Source organism: Paracoccidioides lutzii (assembly GCF_000150705.2).
Source record: "Paracoccidioides lutzii Pb01 unplaced genomic scaffold supercont2.13, whole genome shotgun sequence".
Lineage (NCBI taxonomy): Eukaryota > Fungi > Ascomycota > Eurotiomycetes > Onygenales > Ajellomycetaceae > Paracoccidioides > Paracoccidioides lutzii.
In genome coordinates, this window is record NW_015440959.1 from 160,894 (window position 1) to 179,854 (window position 18,961).

General features: G+C 46.1%; 10 protein-coding genes across 10 annotated transcripts; 7 read left to right on the forward strand and 3 right to left on the reverse strand.

Moving 5' to 3' along the window:
- Window positions 1–86: 86 nt before the first annotated feature.
- On the reverse strand, window positions 87–1,043 carry PAAG_11973 (hypothetical protein; the record flags this gene model as incomplete). Its single annotated transcript, XM_015847530.1, has 1 exon — window positions 87–1,043. One exon carries the CDS (start codon window positions 1,041–1,043, stop codon window positions 87–89), a length of 957 nt encoding a protein of 318 aa, XP_015702833.1.
- Window positions 1,044–1,315: 272 nt separating this feature from the next.
- On the forward strand, window positions 1,316–2,355 carry PAAG_05017 (40S ribosomal protein S10-A; the record flags this gene model as incomplete). Its single annotated transcript, XM_015845444.1, has 5 exons — window positions 1,316–1,330; window positions 1,430–1,599; window positions 1,658–1,707; window positions 1,816–1,886; window positions 1,981–2,355. 5 exons carry the CDS (start codon window positions 1,316–1,318, stop codon window positions 2,353–2,355), a joined length of 681 nt encoding a protein of 226 aa, XP_015699670.1.
- A 396-nt stretch (window positions 2,356–2,751) lies between these two features.
- PAAG_05018 (allantoate amidohydrolase) lies at window positions 2,752–4,464 on the reverse strand (the record flags this gene model as incomplete). Its single annotated transcript, XM_002792836.2, has 3 exons — window positions 2,752–3,688; window positions 3,787–4,101; window positions 4,346–4,464. The coding sequence occupies 3 exons, from the start codon at window positions 4,462–4,464 to the stop codon at window positions 2,752–2,754; spliced, it is 1,371 nt and encodes a 456-aa protein (XP_002792882.2).
- A 215-nt stretch (window positions 4,465–4,679) lies between these two features.
- On the forward strand, window positions 4,680–5,282 carry PAAG_11974 (hypothetical protein; the record flags this gene model as incomplete). Its single annotated transcript, XM_015847531.1, has 1 exon — window positions 4,680–5,282. The coding sequence occupies one exon, from the start codon at window positions 4,680–4,682 to the stop codon at window positions 5,280–5,282; it is 603 nt and encodes a 200-aa protein (XP_015702834.1).
- A 468-nt stretch (window positions 5,283–5,750) lies between these two features.
- On the forward strand, window positions 5,751–7,175 carry PAAG_05019 (hypothetical protein; the record flags this gene model as incomplete). Its single annotated transcript, XM_002792837.2, has 6 exons — window positions 5,751–5,796; window positions 5,875–5,957; window positions 6,208–6,276; window positions 6,549–6,641; window positions 6,757–6,771; window positions 7,068–7,175. The coding sequence occupies 6 exons, from the start codon at window positions 5,751–5,753 to the stop codon at window positions 7,173–7,175; spliced, it is 414 nt and encodes a 137-aa protein (XP_002792883.1).
- Window positions 7,176–8,089: 914 nt separating this feature from the next.
- On the reverse strand, window positions 8,090–10,112 carry PAAG_05020 (phosphatidylinositol transfer protein CSR1; the record flags this gene model as incomplete). Its single annotated transcript, XM_002792838.2, has 4 exons — window positions 8,090–8,646; window positions 8,701–8,800; window positions 8,867–8,908; window positions 8,967–10,112. The coding sequence occupies 4 exons, from the start codon at window positions 10,110–10,112 to the stop codon at window positions 8,090–8,092; spliced, it is 1,845 nt and encodes a 614-aa protein (XP_002792884.2).
- A 579-nt stretch (window positions 10,113–10,691) lies between these two features.
- PAAG_05021 (hypothetical protein) lies at window positions 10,692–11,547 on the forward strand (the record flags this gene model as incomplete). The annotated part of the gene is made up of 4 exons (XM_002792839.2): window positions 10,692–11,012; window positions 11,082–11,124; window positions 11,204–11,264; window positions 11,352–11,547. 4 exons carry the CDS (start codon window positions 10,692–10,694, stop codon window positions 11,545–11,547), a joined length of 621 nt encoding a protein of 206 aa, XP_002792885.2.
- Window positions 11,548–13,100: 1,553 nt separating this feature from the next.
- Window positions 13,101–14,872, forward strand: PAAG_05022 (ubiquitin carboxyl-terminal hydrolase; the record flags this gene model as incomplete). Its single annotated transcript, XM_002792840.1, has 6 exons — window positions 13,101–13,125; window positions 13,196–13,396; window positions 13,472–13,564; window positions 13,640–13,974; window positions 14,043–14,468; window positions 14,552–14,872. 6 exons carry the CDS (start codon window positions 13,101–13,103, stop codon window positions 14,870–14,872), a joined length of 1,401 nt encoding a protein of 466 aa, XP_002792886.1.
- Window positions 14,873–15,713: 841 nt separating this feature from the next.
- Window positions 15,714–17,394, forward strand: PAAG_05023 (hypothetical protein; the record flags this gene model as incomplete). Its single annotated transcript, XM_002792841.1, has 3 exons — window positions 15,714–15,957; window positions 16,030–16,357; window positions 16,440–17,394. 3 exons carry the CDS (start codon window positions 15,714–15,716, stop codon window positions 17,392–17,394), a joined length of 1,527 nt encoding a protein of 508 aa, XP_002792887.1.
- A 319-nt stretch (window positions 17,395–17,713) lies between these two features.
- On the forward strand, window positions 17,714–18,190 carry PAAG_05024 (hypothetical protein; the record flags this gene model as incomplete). Its single annotated transcript, XM_015845445.1, has 2 exons — window positions 17,714–17,763; window positions 17,827–18,190. The coding sequence occupies 2 exons, from the start codon at window positions 17,714–17,716 to the stop codon at window positions 18,188–18,190; spliced, it is 414 nt and encodes a 137-aa protein (XP_015699671.1).
- Between the last annotated feature and the right edge of the window lie 771 nt (window positions 18,191–18,961).

Below are 18,961 nucleotides of genomic sequence, written 5' to 3' on the forward strand. Positions count from 1 at the left end.
GAAAAAAAAGAGCAGGAAATATAGATAACTCCAGGCGCCTTGCATGGTAAAACAAAAGGCAGTGTATCATAAGGAAATATTTCAATTTAGGCCTTCGCCTTTCCCTTTCCCTTTCCTTCAATTTCTGGTTCCTCAGGCTCTGCTTCATCGTCGTCTTCCTCGTCACTCATCAGGTCATCCTCGTCCTCTTCGTCAAAACCGAAATACCTCCGGACAGGAGCCGGCTTAGCAAGCCCTGGTTCAGCCGTCGCTCTAGTACTCGTTTCAGCGACATCCTCCATATCACTTCCATCGCTTAGACTTGCAGACGACCGGGAACTCTCATTGCTGTCACTAGCGCTAGTGCTAGACCCACCCAAAATCTCAGCTCCTGCCAAATTATCTTTCCATTTCCCTTCCTTCATCGCGCACAAGACAGCCTCTCTTGCCCTCTCGCCAACTTCCTCCTTGTCCTCCATCCAAACACCATCCACCTTGCCTTTGCCATCACCATTTCGAATTTCCGCCTCACGTCTCTCAGCTGCCTCGACTACGGCCTGCCACCGCTTTTTCCTGGCTTCTTTTGCCTTCTTGTCCATATCAGGCTTCAGCGCAAGGTATTCCGCAAGCGCTTTGGCTTCCTTCACTGTGCGTAGTCGTCGACCATCGAGGTTGCGATTAGAGCCGTTGTTTTCTTCCTGGTTTCCCTTGCGGCGACTGGACATGCGGCCTCCAGCAGCACGAAGCTGGGAACCAAAACCACCCTTTCCCCCACATAGTCCGGCTCTGAGTCGAAGAGGGATGAACGTAGATCGTTTGGTGGTCTGCACGTCATCAAGGAGGGTAGCGATGGATTCCGATGAAGAGGGAAGAAGTTGTTTATTGTTGGTAGTTGTGAGGACAAGGCGAGGTGATACACTCCTCAGAGAGGATGGTAGCCGTGAGGATATATTGGCCACTACATCGGCGATGGTTGAGGTGGATGGTAGAGCGAACGAGAGAGTGGGTGGTAGTGGCAAGCCAGCAAACGACGTGAGAAGGATGTTTATTGTTTGGGGAGCCATGTTGGCAAATAGGATCTGATCTCGGCTTGACGGTATCAGATGTTTCCTCTGTCGTACTCCGTGGAAATGAAGTTAGAGGTGGTTGGTAGAAAAGAGATGAGCAGATGAGTATGTATGATGATAATGGATGATGGGATGAACTTAAGAGGCAAAACGCCTGGGCAACGACGAGATAGGAGGTCACATGATAAGGAGTATAATTAGTCATCTTTAACTAGTTAACTAGTGTGGGAACGTCTGAAGTGGGTTGCATTGGTTAGCCTATCTCAGGGATGCTATATACTACTGTGCAGTGCGCTAGTCCATAATAGGAAGCCTAGGCTCCAACAGTCAGTTAGTTAACTAACTAACCCAAAGGTATTTAAATCGCTTAGGGTCAGCCCTAGTCACGTGCCATCACCCACTTCGGCAAAGGAATCCACCGCATTTTAACTGTTGAAAGGGACTTTGGTGCTCCGGCTCAACCACCCGCAATCCCTCCAGTTCAACCTCATCACCGCCCGACTACCCCATTGTCAAAGCGATTCCCCGAATTGCGCCTGGAACTCGCGACAATGTATGTGGTAACTCCCCTTTTTAATGGTACTAATCATCTAACTAACTCTCCCCCATAGGCTGATCCCCAAAGCTGACCGCAAGAAGATCCACGAGTACCTCTTCCGTGGTAAGTGACCGAGCGCATATCCGTCTATTTAGATTTTATTTCTTAATATATGTTCTGTGTGCAATATGGTGTATATACATATTCTAATTATTCCACAAAATTATACAGAGGGCGTGCTCGTGGCCAAGAAGGACTTCAACCTTCCCAAACATGGCGACATTGACACCAAGAACCTCTACGTACGGAATCCCCCAATGAACAGAGGAACCCCTCACAATCAATCCCCAAAACCATATTAACCCCCTTATCTAACCATAAAATCAAAACCAACAGGTGATCAAGGCCTGCCAATCTCTCACCTCGCGTGGCTACCTCAAGACCCGTTTCTCCTGGCAATACTACTACTACACCCTCACTCCCGAGGGCCTCGACTACCTCCGCGAATGGCTCCACCTGCCCGCTGAGATCGTCCCAGCTACCCACATTAAGCAGCAGCGCTCGCACGCTCCCCCACGCGGCATGATGGGCGGCGAGGAGCGCGAGAGACGTCCCGGCGGTCGTGGTGGTCCCCGCGGCGACCGTGGTGAGGGTGGTTACAGACGTCGTGAGCAGGGCGAGGGCAAGGAAGGTGGTGCTCCTGGTGACTTTGCTCCTTCTTTCCGTGGCGGCTTTGGTCGTGGACGTGGTGTTCCTCCCCCATCTTCTTAAATGATGATGAATGGGGATGATGGATTCTTATTTTTCTTGTGCGTTCGTGTGTGTATTAGGGCGAAGGAGTCATGTCCGGTTGTATGGGCGGATGATGGTGGTGGGAAATTAAATACAATATTTAATTTAACCGCAATGGAAAAGACAAAAATTACATTGATGGCACTTATACTTGTGCATTTTGCTTTTCTATATTAAAGGGTGAATTTGGTCGTAAGAAGGGGAGCTGGCAGTGGTGTGGTGGTCTGACGCAATTCCTGAACGTTGTTCTGACCTGATCATGGGAACTCCAGTCAGCCAGATTGATATATTCTGTTGTCTCTAACTGATATTCTCCCAAGCGTTGTGCAAAATAGCTCCTTGCTAACACCATCCAGAGAAATCCGCATTCCCCCTCTAGTTCTTGAACCTCATCCGATCATATCTCACGACGGCCTGCAAAATAACCGACGCACCGGTGGCACAATCATCTGCCGAAGAGAACTCCTCCGGATGATGACTTAACCCATCTTTACACGGCACAAAAACCATGCTCGTCGGCACCCTTTTCGACGTGAAGACACTATCATGACCAGCCCCGCTCATAATCGTGCGATACAAGGACTCAGGAACCGGCTGATCCCCAACAACAGCCCTAGTCGACTCCGTCACACATCCAATGCAATCCTCATGAAACTGAACAGCAGGACAATCCAAATCCAAAACCCACTCAACGCGACACGGCTTCCCAATCTCCTTGCCTTCCTCCGCCGCAATCGCCGCAAACTCCGCCCGCATCTCCGCATCGCACTTCTCCACAATCGCCGTATCCGCAGCCCGGAAATCAAGACTGAAATTGACAAGCCCAGGAACCGTATTGACGCTGCCAGGCTTGATGTTTACGATCCCCACACTAGCTAGACCGCCGTGCTTCTGCGTGATTTCGCGTGCCCGCACCATCATCTTCGCCGAAGCGAAGAGGGCGTCCGCACGATGCGCCAAGGCCGTGGTGCCCGTGTGTGCATCGCGGCCTGCCACGTAGATGCGGTACCAGCGATATGCCTGGACGGCGGTGACGACGCCCACGCGCTGTCCTGCATTAATGAGATGCGGCCCTTGCTCGATGTGGACTTCGAAGTGGGCAGCGATCGGATATGAGGTGTGAGAGCATGGGGTGGTGCCTAGGTAGCCAATCTTTTCAAGGGCAGATTTCATGGTCTCTGGGGCTGAGGAGGCAGTGGGTAGGGAGGCGACGGTGGGGACTTCACGGAGGTTATGGGCTGTTTCAAGAGGGATTTTGCCGGCCCAGACGCCGGAGGAGACCATGCTTATGGGGAAGCGGGCGCCTTCTTCGCTGTTTTATTTCAAGTTTCTGTGAGTAGACAGACGCCTTGCCGTTGCTGTCTTTTTGATTTGGGTGAAAGCGGATGGAACGGGTCGGGTTAAACATACTTTGTCCAATTAACAACACCTACCCCGCCCTCTGTTTCGATCCCGTTCTCTTCTAGGACCTTGAGCATCTCGATTCCAGCACAGACGCCTAAAATACCATCATATCTGCCACCTGTGGGCTGTGTGTCGAGGTGGCTCCCGATAAAAGTGGCGGGGACATCCTTTCTGCGTCCAGGACGAACAGCAAAGATGTTACCCATTTCGTCGACTGTCACATTGCAGCCGAGGGATTTTGTCGTTTCGATAAACCAGTCTCGAACTTGCTTGTCCTCTTGCGAGAGGGACAGCCGCTGCATGCCTGTATCTGTCGGGCCTCTGTATGATGAGGAGTATTTGGCATTAGCATCAATATACTGGACTGTTAATCTCCTTTGATTGAAATTTGTCTGTAACAAACCCCCCCCCGCCCACAACCCCCTAGTATTTTCTGCCATACCTTTTCCTGATACAAGCACTTCAAAATCAGAATATTCCGAAGGTGGCTATTGCTGGTTGACGGGGAATGATAGGAGCAGAACCAAGCAGATGCAAATGATACCAACGAAAGCACACCACCTACTCTCCCCATCTTATGCCAGAACCCCATTGACAGCTGTGATGGATATACTCCCACAATCTCTCCTTGTTGGCTCGTAGCCCCGAAACTTCGGATTCGGAAAGTTCGGGAGTCAACAGCATGGTGTATTCTTTTCGCTGAGGGCTGAGATGGTAGACAACAAAATAGAACTCTGGGGAATGGGAGTGCTGTAGATTTTGATCTTGGAAATTCAAATGCGTTTGATGCGCTTGTTAATGAGCAGCAGAAGAGAGGGTGCATCAATTGACTCAAATGTATGAAAAAGGGAAGTTCCAGGAACTGGGTGGGATAGTTATATTAAATCTGCTCTCCCTTGATGGCGTTGGTATCCCAATGTTACGAACTGCTACTCAATAATATGGTCCCTAAATACCCGGTGCCCCACTCCGGCCAAGGTCTGTTGTACATGAATGGGGATAGAAACGCAAGCCGCATTGGGAGCGTGGGGGGAGATATGACATTTCGGAATTATATTGGTCGAACCGGAGGGCTCGTTATGCAAACCCGATCTGATCTAGGATTCCTTTATTCCTTTATCGTAGGAGCTGAAATTATAAGCCAATTATCCATCAACCGTCTACTTCTTCATAACAAGACAACATTTAGCGATAGCTCAAGGTGGCGTTGCAGAACCCCAAGGGATGATGAGCGCTGCCGGTTGTCGAAAAGGGCAGCGCTATGGGCACGGCCTGCAACGAATATCCACGCACTCCTTCGGGCACTCCTTCGGGTTCTGCGACTCCTGATTATCGCCGGGGAAAAAGGACAAATCATAATTATTCTCGTAGAGGCAACATCCCTAGAACACGTAAGGATAGCTGCCGTGATCGAAATTAGTAGGGAAGACATCAGGAGGAAATCGTATGTATGCATAAAATTATCGACCGACTGTGGTCGACGGAAGATTTCCAAAGATTGAGAGATAGGAGTATTTTGGACAGAGCCACGGCCATCTCTGGTAAAAGGCAAGAAATGGATTCTGAGCTAGCCTGTTCCACTCCTTGGTCAGTTCCACGACTGGACTGCTTTATAACCTCGCTTTTATTATGTAAGCTACCGATAGGCACACGGGTTCGATCCCAGGTGATGTCACCACGATTCTGTTGTTAATTTGTAATTTAATTTGATTTTTTTGGTTTTCATGTAACGTCGGGGCTTATATATATGTCTCTTTCTTTTTATTTATATCCATCCAAACACCTCGGACTTCCAACTATATCTCTCTGGTGCCAAGCAATCCCTTAGCCTCCCTTACGTCCTTCCCCGCATACACCAAGCTGACACCAACTCGAGTTCAACGATAAGCCAAAACCAAAACATCCCCATCACAAGATCGAACCTATTCAACTTAATACAGTAATTAATTGACTAGCCTGGTAGCTTCAAGATGGCTGCTGCTGTGGCTGCTTGCATCTTCTGTAAGATCGTGAAGGGTACGTATCGGTTTACCTCCCAGAGGTCTGGCATCATCCATTCTATCGACATATATATACTAACGCAATTGAAATAAGGTGACATCCCTTGCTTCAAGATCTTTGAAAGCGAGCGGGTTCTGGCTTTCCTTGATATCCAGCCCCTGAGCAAAGGCCATGCGGTTAGTGTTCTCTCTCTCTCTCTCTCTCTTTTTTTTTTTTTTTTTTTTTCTTCTTCTTTTCTTTTTTGAGTTGGGACTGCCGTCCCTACATATCACACATGTGGCGATTGATGGGCCCAACTGCCATTGGTTTCGGTCTTATGGCCGACGAGCAAAAGGGACACGTGCTCTCGTCTTCATTTCTGCTGTCAACTGTCAAGCAAAACTCGAGAAATAGTTCACTGGCAATTGACGATTTTGCTTCCCGCAGCTCGTCATCCCCAAGTTCCACGGAGCCAAACTCACCGATATTCCTGATCAAGACCTTTCTGAGCTTCTGGTAGGTGTATAATCTCTTCTAGCTTTCCTACCACGACATCATCCCCACGATTCAACATATCGGATCCGGGGAAAGAGAACAAAGCACAAGTGTGTTTCCTAGCCGAAGTGAGGTAGCCTCAGCATCCTACCGATGCTGCTACTCTTATTTGACTTTCAAGTCCCTATCGATTTCCCTCTGAAATGAACCAATTCGCTACCATCGGGAATCCTTGCAACGAGAAAATGTTTAGAATATTACGAGCTAACCGATGAGCTGCTAACCCATGATAGCCCGTTGCGAAAAAGATAGCAACTGCCTCGGGCGCCGTCGATTTCAATATCCTCCAGAATAACGGGCGTCTAGCCCACCAGTTTGTTGATCATGTACGTCTTTTTTATTATTATTATTATTATTATTTTATTTAAATACCATCACCGCGCTCAATTTCTTGAGGTTTTCTTTCCCCACTCTGTGTCTCAACTGACAATATCTATGCAGGTTCATGTTCACATGGTGCGTTGTAGCTTTCTCTAGATTCTCTTCGTTCACGGACGTTCACGAACTTAATTAGCAAGCCTCTCTTATTGGGGATAGGGCAACTGAAGAGTGGATTTGAAATTGAGATGCATAAACAAAAGCGAAAAAAAAAAAAAAAAAAAAAAAAAAAGAAAACCAATTTCCCCATTCCTTGCCCAGCGCATGATCCCCCCAAATACCAGCTGTTCAAACCCCCCCCCCCTGCCCCCGCCAAAAAAAAAAAAATCGTGTGCTGACATTGGACAACCCTCCTATCTTCCTCCATCATATAGATCCCCAAACCAAACGAGAAAGAAGGTCTCACAGTTGGCTGGCCGGCCTACGATGCAATTAAGGACGAACTCAAGGTGCTGTGCGAGGAGTTGAAATCGAAGATGTAAAAGCAACGCTGTGCTACAAAATCATTCAACTGAAGTGATTCCGTTTTTTAATGCCGGAAACCCCCAGACGGATGAAGTCAGGTTTTGGGGTTTTAATTATTGTATTTTATGGCACTTATGTAACAGAAGGGGCAGAGAATTAGGCTTCTAATGACGAATTACCAACTGTCTGTCGCTGGAGAAAAACCACTCGATGAAAGAGGGGAAAAGTGGATGAGGGACTTTGGGTTTCTATTTTCCCATGTCTCGCACGCTCGCATATTCTGAGGTCGAGTAGCTGCGCCTTAATATCTTCGCGGGCGGCTATTTCTATTGATATGCTCCTATTCACAAACCTACCCTTAATGATGTGCAGCGCGGCAATATAGTATCTGTCGACGAAAGCATTCACTGTGATGTACTTCCCACTGTCATCTTGTCGTAGATAGGTAAAGCAGAAGAAAACTACTCTCCGGACGGGAGGGAGGAGAGGTGGAGATTCCCTACACCAGTCTTTCGTGAAAGGAAATAATTTCTTCATGTTGTTCCTCCAACCAATTTCTTGGCTTGCTTGAATAAATTATGTAGTTAATTTTATCAAATATGTATGAATAATGTATCCCCTGGATGTGCCTGGAAACAATCTACCCTCAAAAACCTAAGTCTATCTACAAGAAACGAAAAGAGGAAAGAAAATTTGTATCCCCAGCACAACCCCTATGCTATTAAACAAGATGGAAAGTCGGTTGTCGAATATCAGAAAGGTGTGAAGGGGGGATATCTTCAGAAAATGATCTAAAAGTTACAGGAATGGGAGGCAGTGAAAATGGAAGTCGTAAAAAGAGGGTAGAAAACATCACAGCACAACACACAATAAATAACAAACGGTCGAAGTGAAAGTCATAAAAGGGAAAAAATTCCCAAGGGAGACACATCTAATTGGAAGCGGCAGCAGCAGTCGCAGCTACAGGCTGCACTGGCACAATTTGTGCTTGTGACTTCGGAGACTCTGGGCTCTCCTGCTTTTCCGAGACTGAAGACTGTCCTGTATTTGCGGGGGTTCCCGCTCTAGAGTTCTTAGCGTCTGCTGCCGCTTCAGCGTCCCTAATACGATCATAGATGGAACGCGCTCGGATGTATGGATCAAGCTCCCAGTAGAAATCACTCAGCCTCGAGGCGATATCTTGTCTCTGCTTCTTGATCTCTTCGCCTTTATCCGCAGCATTAAGCCATAATATAGTTGCCTTTTGGAACTCGTCGATGATCTTATATCTTTCTCCCTTAAGTTCAGAGGTTTTGGTGGTATCCTTTAGCTTTTCGTTCTCCCCTGCCTTAGGCTCCAAGTACTCGTACTCGTAGTTGTCATTGCCGCCAAGTGCTTTGGGGATGGCGTCCTTGGCGATAAATTTTTCAAGTTCTTGATAATTCGATGTGAAGTGGACCTTCGATGCCACTACGGGATCCAACCAGCCTTTGATAATAGACCAGAAACCTGAGGAAGAAAATGTTAAGAGAGGCCTAGACTATGGGACGAAAGAGGACTTACTGGAGAATATCCACGGTGATTTGTGCACCAGAATGGCACCGAGACTTTCAGGGTAGTTGGCTTCAAAGCATTTAATGATGAATTTAACAGGTATTGTGTCCTATGATGGAGTGTAAGTGCATGCGAACCACATGATGTAGAACGAAAGGAAGTGTGAAAGACTAACCATATTTGCCAGTCCAAAATCAGTCATATCGAAGACGATGACCTTGGGAAGAATTAGCACTTGATATGAAAACCTGGTGACAATGACATCAACAACTCACAGCAGTATCTGTCTTAGCGTCCAACATGAGACGAGAAGTCTCTATTTGGAATATAATGTTCTTCTCTATAGCAGACTGGCAATAGGCGCCAATACGATGCAGGCGGACTCTAATGTAGCAAATCGGCCTCCCTGCTTTATCCTTGCCGCGAATGTAAGCCTCTCCAATACGAAGCATCTGGAGCATATCCTGCGCCTCCTTCTTGGTGGCATCATCACTATTGTTGTTGTTGTTGTTGTTATCGTGGATAGCAGCTTCACCCTTAAACATAATATCTTCGTCTATATGCCACTCCTTGGTTCTCCATTTTAGCGTAGAAACCAACATCACCAAAGCTTTGTTGACATCCCACTTCCTAGCACGGAGAAATCGAAGTAATAGCCCATCGGGGTGGTCATGCTTAATCGTATTCCAGAATGCAAGCCGTAGTTCCTCTGGAGATTGACTTGATAACGCAGAAAAGAACTCCTTGTTTAGCCCATATTTATCGTCTTCAGCAGGCGCATTGGCTTGGCTGTTACCGCTCGGAGCTGCTTCCTCTCCTGCAGTTTCAGTAGATCTGCAAAAGAGCCCGAACCGTTTCTTTGTCGTAGTCTTCTTATTCTCCGTCACGGATGCCTTATCTGACTCGTTCTCAATTGCGCTGGTCGCTTTCTGAAGAAACAACAAATTATCCGCCCACCCCTTCAACTCATCATTGCCTATATTGAATATTTTAAAAAGGATCACCCAAAACTCTCTGAGTTTCGCTTCCTCTTCCTCTGTAAGATTGCCAACGCGCCCAGTAGGTGCTACATGTGTAGCCATTTCTTTACCTTGTTCAGTTTCTTCTTCAACAGTGAAGCTGTCTAGAGCAGGGGTTAGAGTAGCGATGCTCGGTTTGTCCGAGTTCCAGTGGATGTGGCGGAATCCCAAGCCACCGAATATAATAACAGCAGAAACAGCGAATGTCCAAAGAGACGACGCTTTTCTTGTAAAGAAGGAGTTATATTGAGAAATCGAGACGGGACAGCTATACCTGATAAGGGATGGTGAATCTTGACGTGACCAGCTGCGAAACCCACTGTGCACTCGATGTTTAGTCAATCTGATAGAGACAAAGTTGACGGAAGCAGGTGAGATGCGACGGTGGAAGAAAGCCCACATATATATAAGCTATATACAGGTAGGAACAATTTTAAGGTCCAAAAGAGCGGTTGAGCTTAGTTTGCTGAGCTATTGTGGATACAGCGAGTGAGAAAAACGGATTGGGGCGAGTGTCTGTAACTTAACACGTCCTCTCACAATCCCTCGGTTGCTCCGGAAGCCGATCCCAGCTAGCGACGACAAGTGCAGAAATTGGCAGTGAGGATGGAGTAATGAAGGATGGCTGGAGACGACAACCCGGGAATCGCAATAATGAAAATGGCACAAGGTAGTATTCACAAGCTGATTTCAAGATGTCTGCCGCAGATTGTCAGGGAGAATAAAGATCGAGGTGTTTTTTTGGGCCCAAAGCAACAGGAACCGTGGATCCCTGCTTACGTCATTTGCACGTGAAATCCTTGGGTCCTCCCGCGCTATCCGCTTCGCAGTTGATTTCAAAAACAACAACTCTCCCGAACAACAATTAGGGATATATCCCATTGGCCTTTTTCTCTCTTTCGTACCACCGGTACGTATAGACTTGGGTTTGCTTTATCCGTTTCTGGTAGTCATTCCAGAGGACCACTGTTTCCCCTGGCCATGGACTCGGGCACTGCACCCAGATCAACCTCTCGCCCTCGTCCCTCCTCCAGACCTACAACACCTCTGCGGCCAGGTTCGCGGAGCTCGATTCGTGATTCTCATGGATTTGGAACAAGTTGGAACCAAGATGGCATCTCTCAAGCCGCTGTCAATGCACTAGAACCCCAGTTTGCGGAATTGGCGGATTCCATGGCAGATCTCGAAGCCAATTTTATGTATCTCCAGCTGATGCATGAGAGCTTGTCACGATTTAATGAGTGTTTCGCTAGCTTCTTGTACGGACTGAATATGAATGCGTTTTGTGTTGACTTTCCTGAGGTATGGTTGTTATATTGTTTATATTCCCTTAAGGAGAACTCGGTGTTAACTAGTGCTACGTTGGTTCAGGCGCCTATTCCAGATTCCTTCAAAAGAGCAAAACAAGCAGAAGGTCAGCCAGAGTTGGACAAAGCTGAATCCGACCACAAAACCGTCTTGTTGAATAACAGTGTTAACGTTTCTGTTATCAGATTCTATGCCTGCGAATGAGCCATTGACAACAACGGAAAATGACGCTGAAGCGACTTTCTTGTAAGCCTCCCAATATCTATTTCCTTGAACTGGGATTACCGAGGTGCCCTATGGTTGATAGTTTGCTGATCAATTAACTACTTTTAGAACTTCTGATACATCGTTTGTTGACCACCCTCCCACATCTACCAAATCAACCTCAAAATATTCAACCCCCGCTCCCTCCAACCGCAACACCAGTACTTCTAGTCGAGGTGCCATTGGCGGCCTCTATTCGACTAGGGGCTCGACAAGGAGTCGCTCCAGTGGGCTTGCAAAACCTAGAGCACGTGGAATCCGATAACGGAAGAGCATTCTTAGCAATTTGTCTTTGAACACCGGTCTTTCGAAGAACTCCTTCCGGCGGTCTAAGTCTGCTTTTTGAGGGATAATTGAGCCGTATTCCCTATTAGTTACGGAGTCGACAAATTGCAGACTCGTTTCTACCTTCTATTGTGTCGACCGCAAATCTGCCACCAGAAGTGAATGGAGGGAAGGTGACTCCGTGGGTGATGTTGAAAATGACTGTGGAGATGGGAACGATAAGGTCCAAAGCTCGTGATTCACTGCTACAATAATCCAGTGTTTATGATGCTACTTGGATGAACCCAAGCAGGTACTCTACCAGGTTACAGTTTGCACTATGGGTAAGGAAGTATATCATGCTGGTATGGCAAGTGCTGTGCCTATGCACAGTCCATTCAACAAGAATGTTCACAATGGCCACACGAGAACCTGACACACTCTCTAGACTACTCTTTCTTTTTCTCCATTTCATGGATGATAAACTGTCCATTTTTCAGGTGGGGCATGAATGTTGATCTTGGGACTTGATTAGATCCTGGGCGTTCTGCAGGCACCAAAGTTTATTTTTATTAGACGACGTTGGGATTTGGCAGCAAAATAAATTTGACACCCCCATAAATGGTAGCATCTACAGTATTAATAGAATCCAAAAAACTATACCCGTAGATCTCTTTAATTCAACGGAACTGAAGGCTATATAAAATTCGTGAAATATCCAGGTGGTTGCGGAAACTCATCATGGTGATGTTGACGAAATAGCGGTTTTGGTAGTCCCGGTCTCAACAACACGACGAATCTTAAATGCTCCGAGTAAAAGTTACTACCAACCATGACGACAACAACGCTCCAAGGTCAGCCTTTCTCACAACACACACCCACCCCCCGATATCCCCCCACAATTCATTGCCTAGGTACTGCTATACTTTCGTATACCATCCTCATTCATTTCACTCCTTTCATATCGCCTCATTTTTTCCACCTTGTGCTTGCTGTGCCGTATGTAGCTCAGCTATCATACGTCGAGAGCACACACACCCACACCGAGCACAGGAACATTTTAAAGCGCCAAGCTCTTTTACCTGATAGATATCATCACCCATTCCGACCCCTTTCCGTCCTCTCATTAAACAAACAAAAGTCCCTTGATGCGATAAGAAGGGGAAAAGACTTGTCAAGCCATCGACATCAAAATTCTTGTTGCTCACTGACTCTACTTGACGACGCAACCTTTTAGATTTGCGGAACACGCCTTCTTATTGAACGATAGGGCCGTCACTATCTTTTCACATCCCGTTCATTCTTTTCAAGAGTTCAATTCATTTGGCTGGCTGGCCAGCATACTCTACTGCATTAAGGATTGCCATTTAGCATTGATAGGGAATAACTGTTTTCACCGAATTCCCTTGTACGCAGGGCTTTCGCGGGTAAATTCTCAGCACATCCCGGTGATTTGCTATTAGAGATCCAGATATCTCTAGAGACTAAGACCGGTCACTTGTCTTTTTATCAGTATCTTTCAAGATCCCCTACCAAGGGACAGAAAATATCGCGATGTCGTATCCCGAATTTGGATGTGGTATGATCTCTTCTTTCTTCCCCAATCCATAGCTGCGGCAAAATACGTAGAATACTTACAAGCTGTTCAGAGCACCTCCGGGAGGTCCTAGAGAGAGACGAAAAAGCTGCGGGCCAGTTCCACCAATCTCTCCTCCAAGCACATAATGGAACAACCTCCAAAGCTGCAGAAATAAGGTCACTGAGGCCCATTTATGCTTGTTTGGAATGCTTGGCTGTCTGTAGAGCGGGGAATCGATATGCTCATTATGAGAATTTTGGTCACAAATTTTGTGGGTGTCATCTGTTGTTTCCTCGGAAAAGTCATCCTTTGCAACCTATTAATTGTTCTGGACATATTTTACTAGTCACGGATTCTCGAACCAGTGCAATATTCTGCCTGGGATGCGATGATTATGTGTACGATACGGAATTGGAAAATTTCCTCTTTGACCCTTCCGGTTAGTCGATTAACAAATACCCATTTACCCTAACATGGCCCTCCTACAGATACCATCCCTAACATATTTAAATAGGAATATTAAAACGCAAATTCGATGACTCCGAGTCGGAGGAAGACCAAACCTACGTTGGGGCTAATGCTAGCAAGAGAGTCTGTGGGAAAGAAGGGGTTAGGGGTCTATTTAACCTGGGACAAACTTGCTATATGAACGTCATATTGCAAACTTTGCTTCACGATCCACTTTTGACTACATACTTTCTCGGAAATAACCATCTTACGTACGATTGCACGGTACAAAACTGTATAAGTTGTGCTGTTTCAGAGGCCTTCTCCGAATTCAACAACGATGAAAAGACAGAAGGATTCAGCGCACTCAATTTGCTGTTGGCATCATGGCGATCCAGTCCGGTAAGCTGTGTCGAATATCCTTTTTATCAGATACGATTTTAGAAACTTATGTCACCACCTTCACATAGATACTTTCTGGATATCAACAACAGGATGCCCATGAATTTTACCAATTTTTGGTCGACAAGTTGCATGCGGGTGCCAATGATCACGTCGAAGATCACAACAAGGCATGCCATTGTTTTTTTCACAACGCCTTTTACGGAAAACTGCGAAGTAGTGTGACGTGCGACAAGTGTGGGAATGTCACCCAGACGGAGGATCAAATGATCGACCTCAGTCTAGATGTCCAAGTCCAGAAAAAAAAGCGAGCACTTGGCGGGGGTGAATCAACCACGACCCCAACACTTGATGGCTGTCTGCAGAGCTTCACGTCACCAGAAAAGCTCATGGCGGACGCATACAACTGCGGTGGTTGCGGAGGCACTCCTCAGAAAGCAACGAAGCAACTCCGAATAAGAAAATTACCCGTTATATTGTGCATGCAGCTGAAGGTTAGTATTCCATAGGTTTCTTTTGGGCACTTGTGTCTCTCCAAACATTGTGTAGCCATTCTTCTGAAGGAAATTCATGACAGCGATTTGAACACACTCTTTCCGTCTCTGAGAAGGTAGAAGGGAAAGTTGACTTTCCGCTCTCGATCAATATGCTTCCTTACACTACACGGCCGTACTCCAGTACCCCCACCAACAACTCGGGTTATATCTATGATCTCTCTAGCACTGTCGTTCACAAGGGAAAACTTGATGCGGGACATTACTATGTGTATTGCCGACAGGGCGAGCAGTGGTTCTTGTTCAATGACGACCAAGTGACGGCAGTCAATGAAGCAGAGGTGTTGGGCGCCGATGCTTATCTGCTCTTCTACACTCTTCATGCCTTATCTAGGTTCAGCTGATCTTTCCACGTGGAACCACGTCGCATGAAACTTAGAACTATGCTTCTGGACGTTATTTTAATTTTCGCATTATTTTGTCATCTACCCACTCAGAGGAGGTTTCGATTTATTCCTCGCATTAGGATGCATACACTTCAGGTTTTCCAACCACGGTTTCAACCCTCTGCTGATCATCTCTTGTATCGATTATCTTCACAATCCCGGTTTTTTGATGCCTATGGGGCTATTTTTCATACTGTCATGTCAGTTATGCATTGCTATTTCTGGTCGTAGCCTTTATTATTTGATATATTTGTCATGAGCACCTCCTTTTGGACAGTTGTTTTTTATCCCTTCCTTGAAAGATCCTACCCATCATCAAATGTGCTGTTATCGATCCCGTCATAGCGCTTATTCATAGCAAAAGCAAATCATGCGATCAGATATATCGCGTTTACCCGAGTTCAGCTTCTCCAGTCCTTCCATTCCGTCACGTACAGCTTAAGTCACTCCATTACTCTTCAATTCTCTATTCCAAGGTTATTTTGAATATGACCAGCATGATACCCCACATTCATTTGCACATTAGATTGACTTGGCAAGGGCCCCGTAAAACTGGACTTTGCCCAATCAATCCTGGCGCGAGGCAGAACCGCGGCTGTGAGCGAACCTGTGTGATAAACCATGATACCGAGAATTCTTCTTGCAGTTCTTCTTGCATTCGAACATCAATTTCTTGTTCAGCTCTCAAGCATGAACTATTGACACAGCAGCGAAAAGTTGTGTTGCACATCTTGCCAGGAACCGAGACTCTTAGAACATTTACCCAGTGCTTCTCTTGACACTTCATTTCCAGGACGTAATGTCAGGCCAGCTGAGCGCAAGGGACCCTTTCCAGATGCTTAATTTCGATTGCATCAGCATCGTTTTCACATACTTGACGCCCATTGATGTCGTCCGATGCAGCCTGACCAGCCGTACGCTGAGAGAATGGTCACTTTCATTTATGAGCGGTGAAGGACTCAGATGTCACTTTCCGTATTCCACCGATACCGGCTCGTTCAAGAACGACACATTTGTACCCGCCAAACGGTATAGTCGTTTTGGTAAGTGTTCCGAATTACCCAGCATCGATCCCCCAAGTTAGTGCAATTCAATCGTTTCTAACTCAGCGTTAGCTCAGCTTCATCAATCTGTTAAGGAAGGAAGTCCCTCAACGGTCCTGAAATTTGGTGATTCTAGACCTTTGAAAGCTGTTGGGGCATTTGTGGTTTGGATCTCGAATTTATCCTCTTTCAGTGGTCCATATATCCGTTATCACCTCCTGAGAAACAAGTTTGGCGAGAAACATCGTAGTCGGATTCAACCAGTCAGGAAATTGAAGATACCAAACCTAGCTCCCTCTCACAGCTTCAGGGCGGAAGTTATCGATTTGAGCGCGGACGGATACCTGTTCATTCGAGGGACTGTGAAACGAAATTACCCATCATATCTCGAGTTCACTCGGTAGGTTGATTTTCTTTGGCTTGGAAAAAGAAAACCATGAAGCATTCATTTTCTAGTACATCGATATTAATATGGAAAATAGGGATCTAGTTTTTGCACTCGAAGGACCGAAGTTGCTGTGGTATCAGGATCGCCGCGACGATGAACTCCCCAAACTGTATCCGCTATACATTGGAAAAGAGCAGATTTATTTTGTCACGAAGGTCGATACACCAGAACTTATTGCATACAGCATCAAAACAGGACAACGCCTTTATTGTTCTATGCTACCTGGCCAATTCAGAAATAACACCAACCCATCCCTCTTCAGCTTTGTTCGTGATAAGGAAAACGAATTTCTAGCGCATGTATCACGAGTCCGTTCTCCATTCGTTTGCGTCACTCTGGTCAGCGGAATTGACGGTAAAGTTTCCCAAGAAATCAGGATTAAAGATGATCTATGGCCCTTGAAATTTCAAGGGCAGCCAAACGTTGCCGCCTTCGCGCTGGAAAGAAACCTGTCAAATTTTCTTGGTAAGGGTTTGGACTTGAAGCTTTTTGAGAAGTATTCACTTCAACGAAATGGGATGTTCACCATAGTGTCAAGGGATTTATTTATTGTGGAAGGCAGCGCAGCGGGCACTCAATATATTTATGTTGACCCTTTCAGGCATTTGGCGTTTGCTATGACTGATGCGACCTTTGAAACCACAATCCCACGCATACTAGAACCGAAGGAAATGTCGGATAAAAATCTCCGAAACGAGATTGGAGCTGTTATAAAACAGCATGGGGTTAACGGAAAGATTGACAGCTGGCTCACCTTGACTGCGGCAAACCGGATTACCCTGCCGCCAAAAACCGTCGGATCGAAACCTAGAGAACCATGGCTGGTTTGTAACACAACCCCCAACGACACCTTCAAACTTGGTTTTTGGGAAGAGCGAGGGTTTATGTTTAGCATTAACAGCTCCTCTGATAACTATTCAGAGATGACATATATTGTGGATTTCACAACAAAACCGAATCACTCAAATCCTGGAATATATGCAGCATAAGGGGTGGGACAGATGGCGAGTTCTTCGTTGATTCTCTGCGCGTAGGCTTCAATTATTACTTGATACTGGCCGTCGTTGAGCATTGCTGGTTATGTTGGAAGGGAAATTATATACCAGCCAGATCTGTCGGAGTTCGTTTGCATTATTAATACATACAAAGAAGTCTCAGAATGACAAAATTCGAAGATTTTGGTGAATGTTTTTTTTAAAAAAAAATCTGAACATGCCAGGGAATTGAAAATCTAATGCAAAGTTCATAATTAACTGAGCGAAAGTTGAGGAGCTGGAAGATCACTTGTGTGTGTAGTAGCATACAAATATGACAGACAACGTGCCCCTCCACTCCCCAAACATTCTGGTTAATCCTCGGTAAGGGGTCTTTTCCCTGATCATCATTTTGGTTGTTTGTTGCAACTCTGTTGATTGGTTTAGCTCTTCTCTGCTTGGAGAGATGAACGTTAACAGAATCTATGTGTCTAGAAACACCAATGAGATGAGCCGTAGAATTCACATAATGAATTCTATTACTTCTCTCTTCTCAAGCTTCTTGGAGGACTCTACCAATGTGTTCTTCGAATTACCGGAAGACAAGTCATCCGCCAAGGGGCAGTTTGAAAATATACAGTCACTGTCAGAGATCTCCACGAAGGGCAAAGGACCGACGATTAGTTATCTGGAGTGTTGGGAGGAGTTCGCCGTTATTCAGCTTAATCCTAATGGATTGAGGAGGGAGTTTCGGAGTGTTTGGGAGCTGGAAAAGGAGATTGAAGCATTCCACATTGCTACATTTCAATAGGGTGGTGGATGGTGATTGTGGACGAGTTTGGAATGATTCGTTGTAATGTCTGGAGTTGATCATAACTTGCGGTCACGAAATAGCATTATTACTGAAGGTAAAAAGTGGGATTGCAATTTTATTTCATTTTATAGGATAAAGGTTCAGCCCTTCTGCGAGGCATGAAACGACAAAAATGACCAGCCCCTTACATACAGTTGGCAACTCGACACCCTGAGTATTTCTACACTAGGAACTTCAACGATATGAAAACAGCGCGGGAGAGCCCGTTGATCCTGTCAAATCCTTTCAAAACTCGGATCAGGGAGGTCATATTAATATTTTTCTTTTGTTCTCTTGCTTCCCAAGTTGGAGACGCTGTCACTGGTCATCCAAGATACCCATAGGCGCTAAAGGCAGAAGTCATTCTCCCGGGTAACAACTTAAAACATTCTTGATGGCAAAGTATAAATAACTCTATCTCTTCCATTGTATGCTGCACTCAAGTAACCAACTCCGTGGCCAGTGCACTGTGCATCAACACAAATACATCACAACCTGGGACCTCAAGCTCTCATACACGAATAGCACCACCCATATTGCAGGGCCTAGCTCGTTTCACCGGAGACGATGTGCACTATGCTCTATGATCGTCAGACCTAATGACAGGTAACGAAGGAGGGCAATGGAATGGGGAGAGAGCGTGGAAGGGGAGGGAAAGCGTGGAGATGGTGGGAAGGGCTGTGCTCAGGCTATCTGTGGCCAGGAAGAGGCGTTGACGGACAGCTGCAT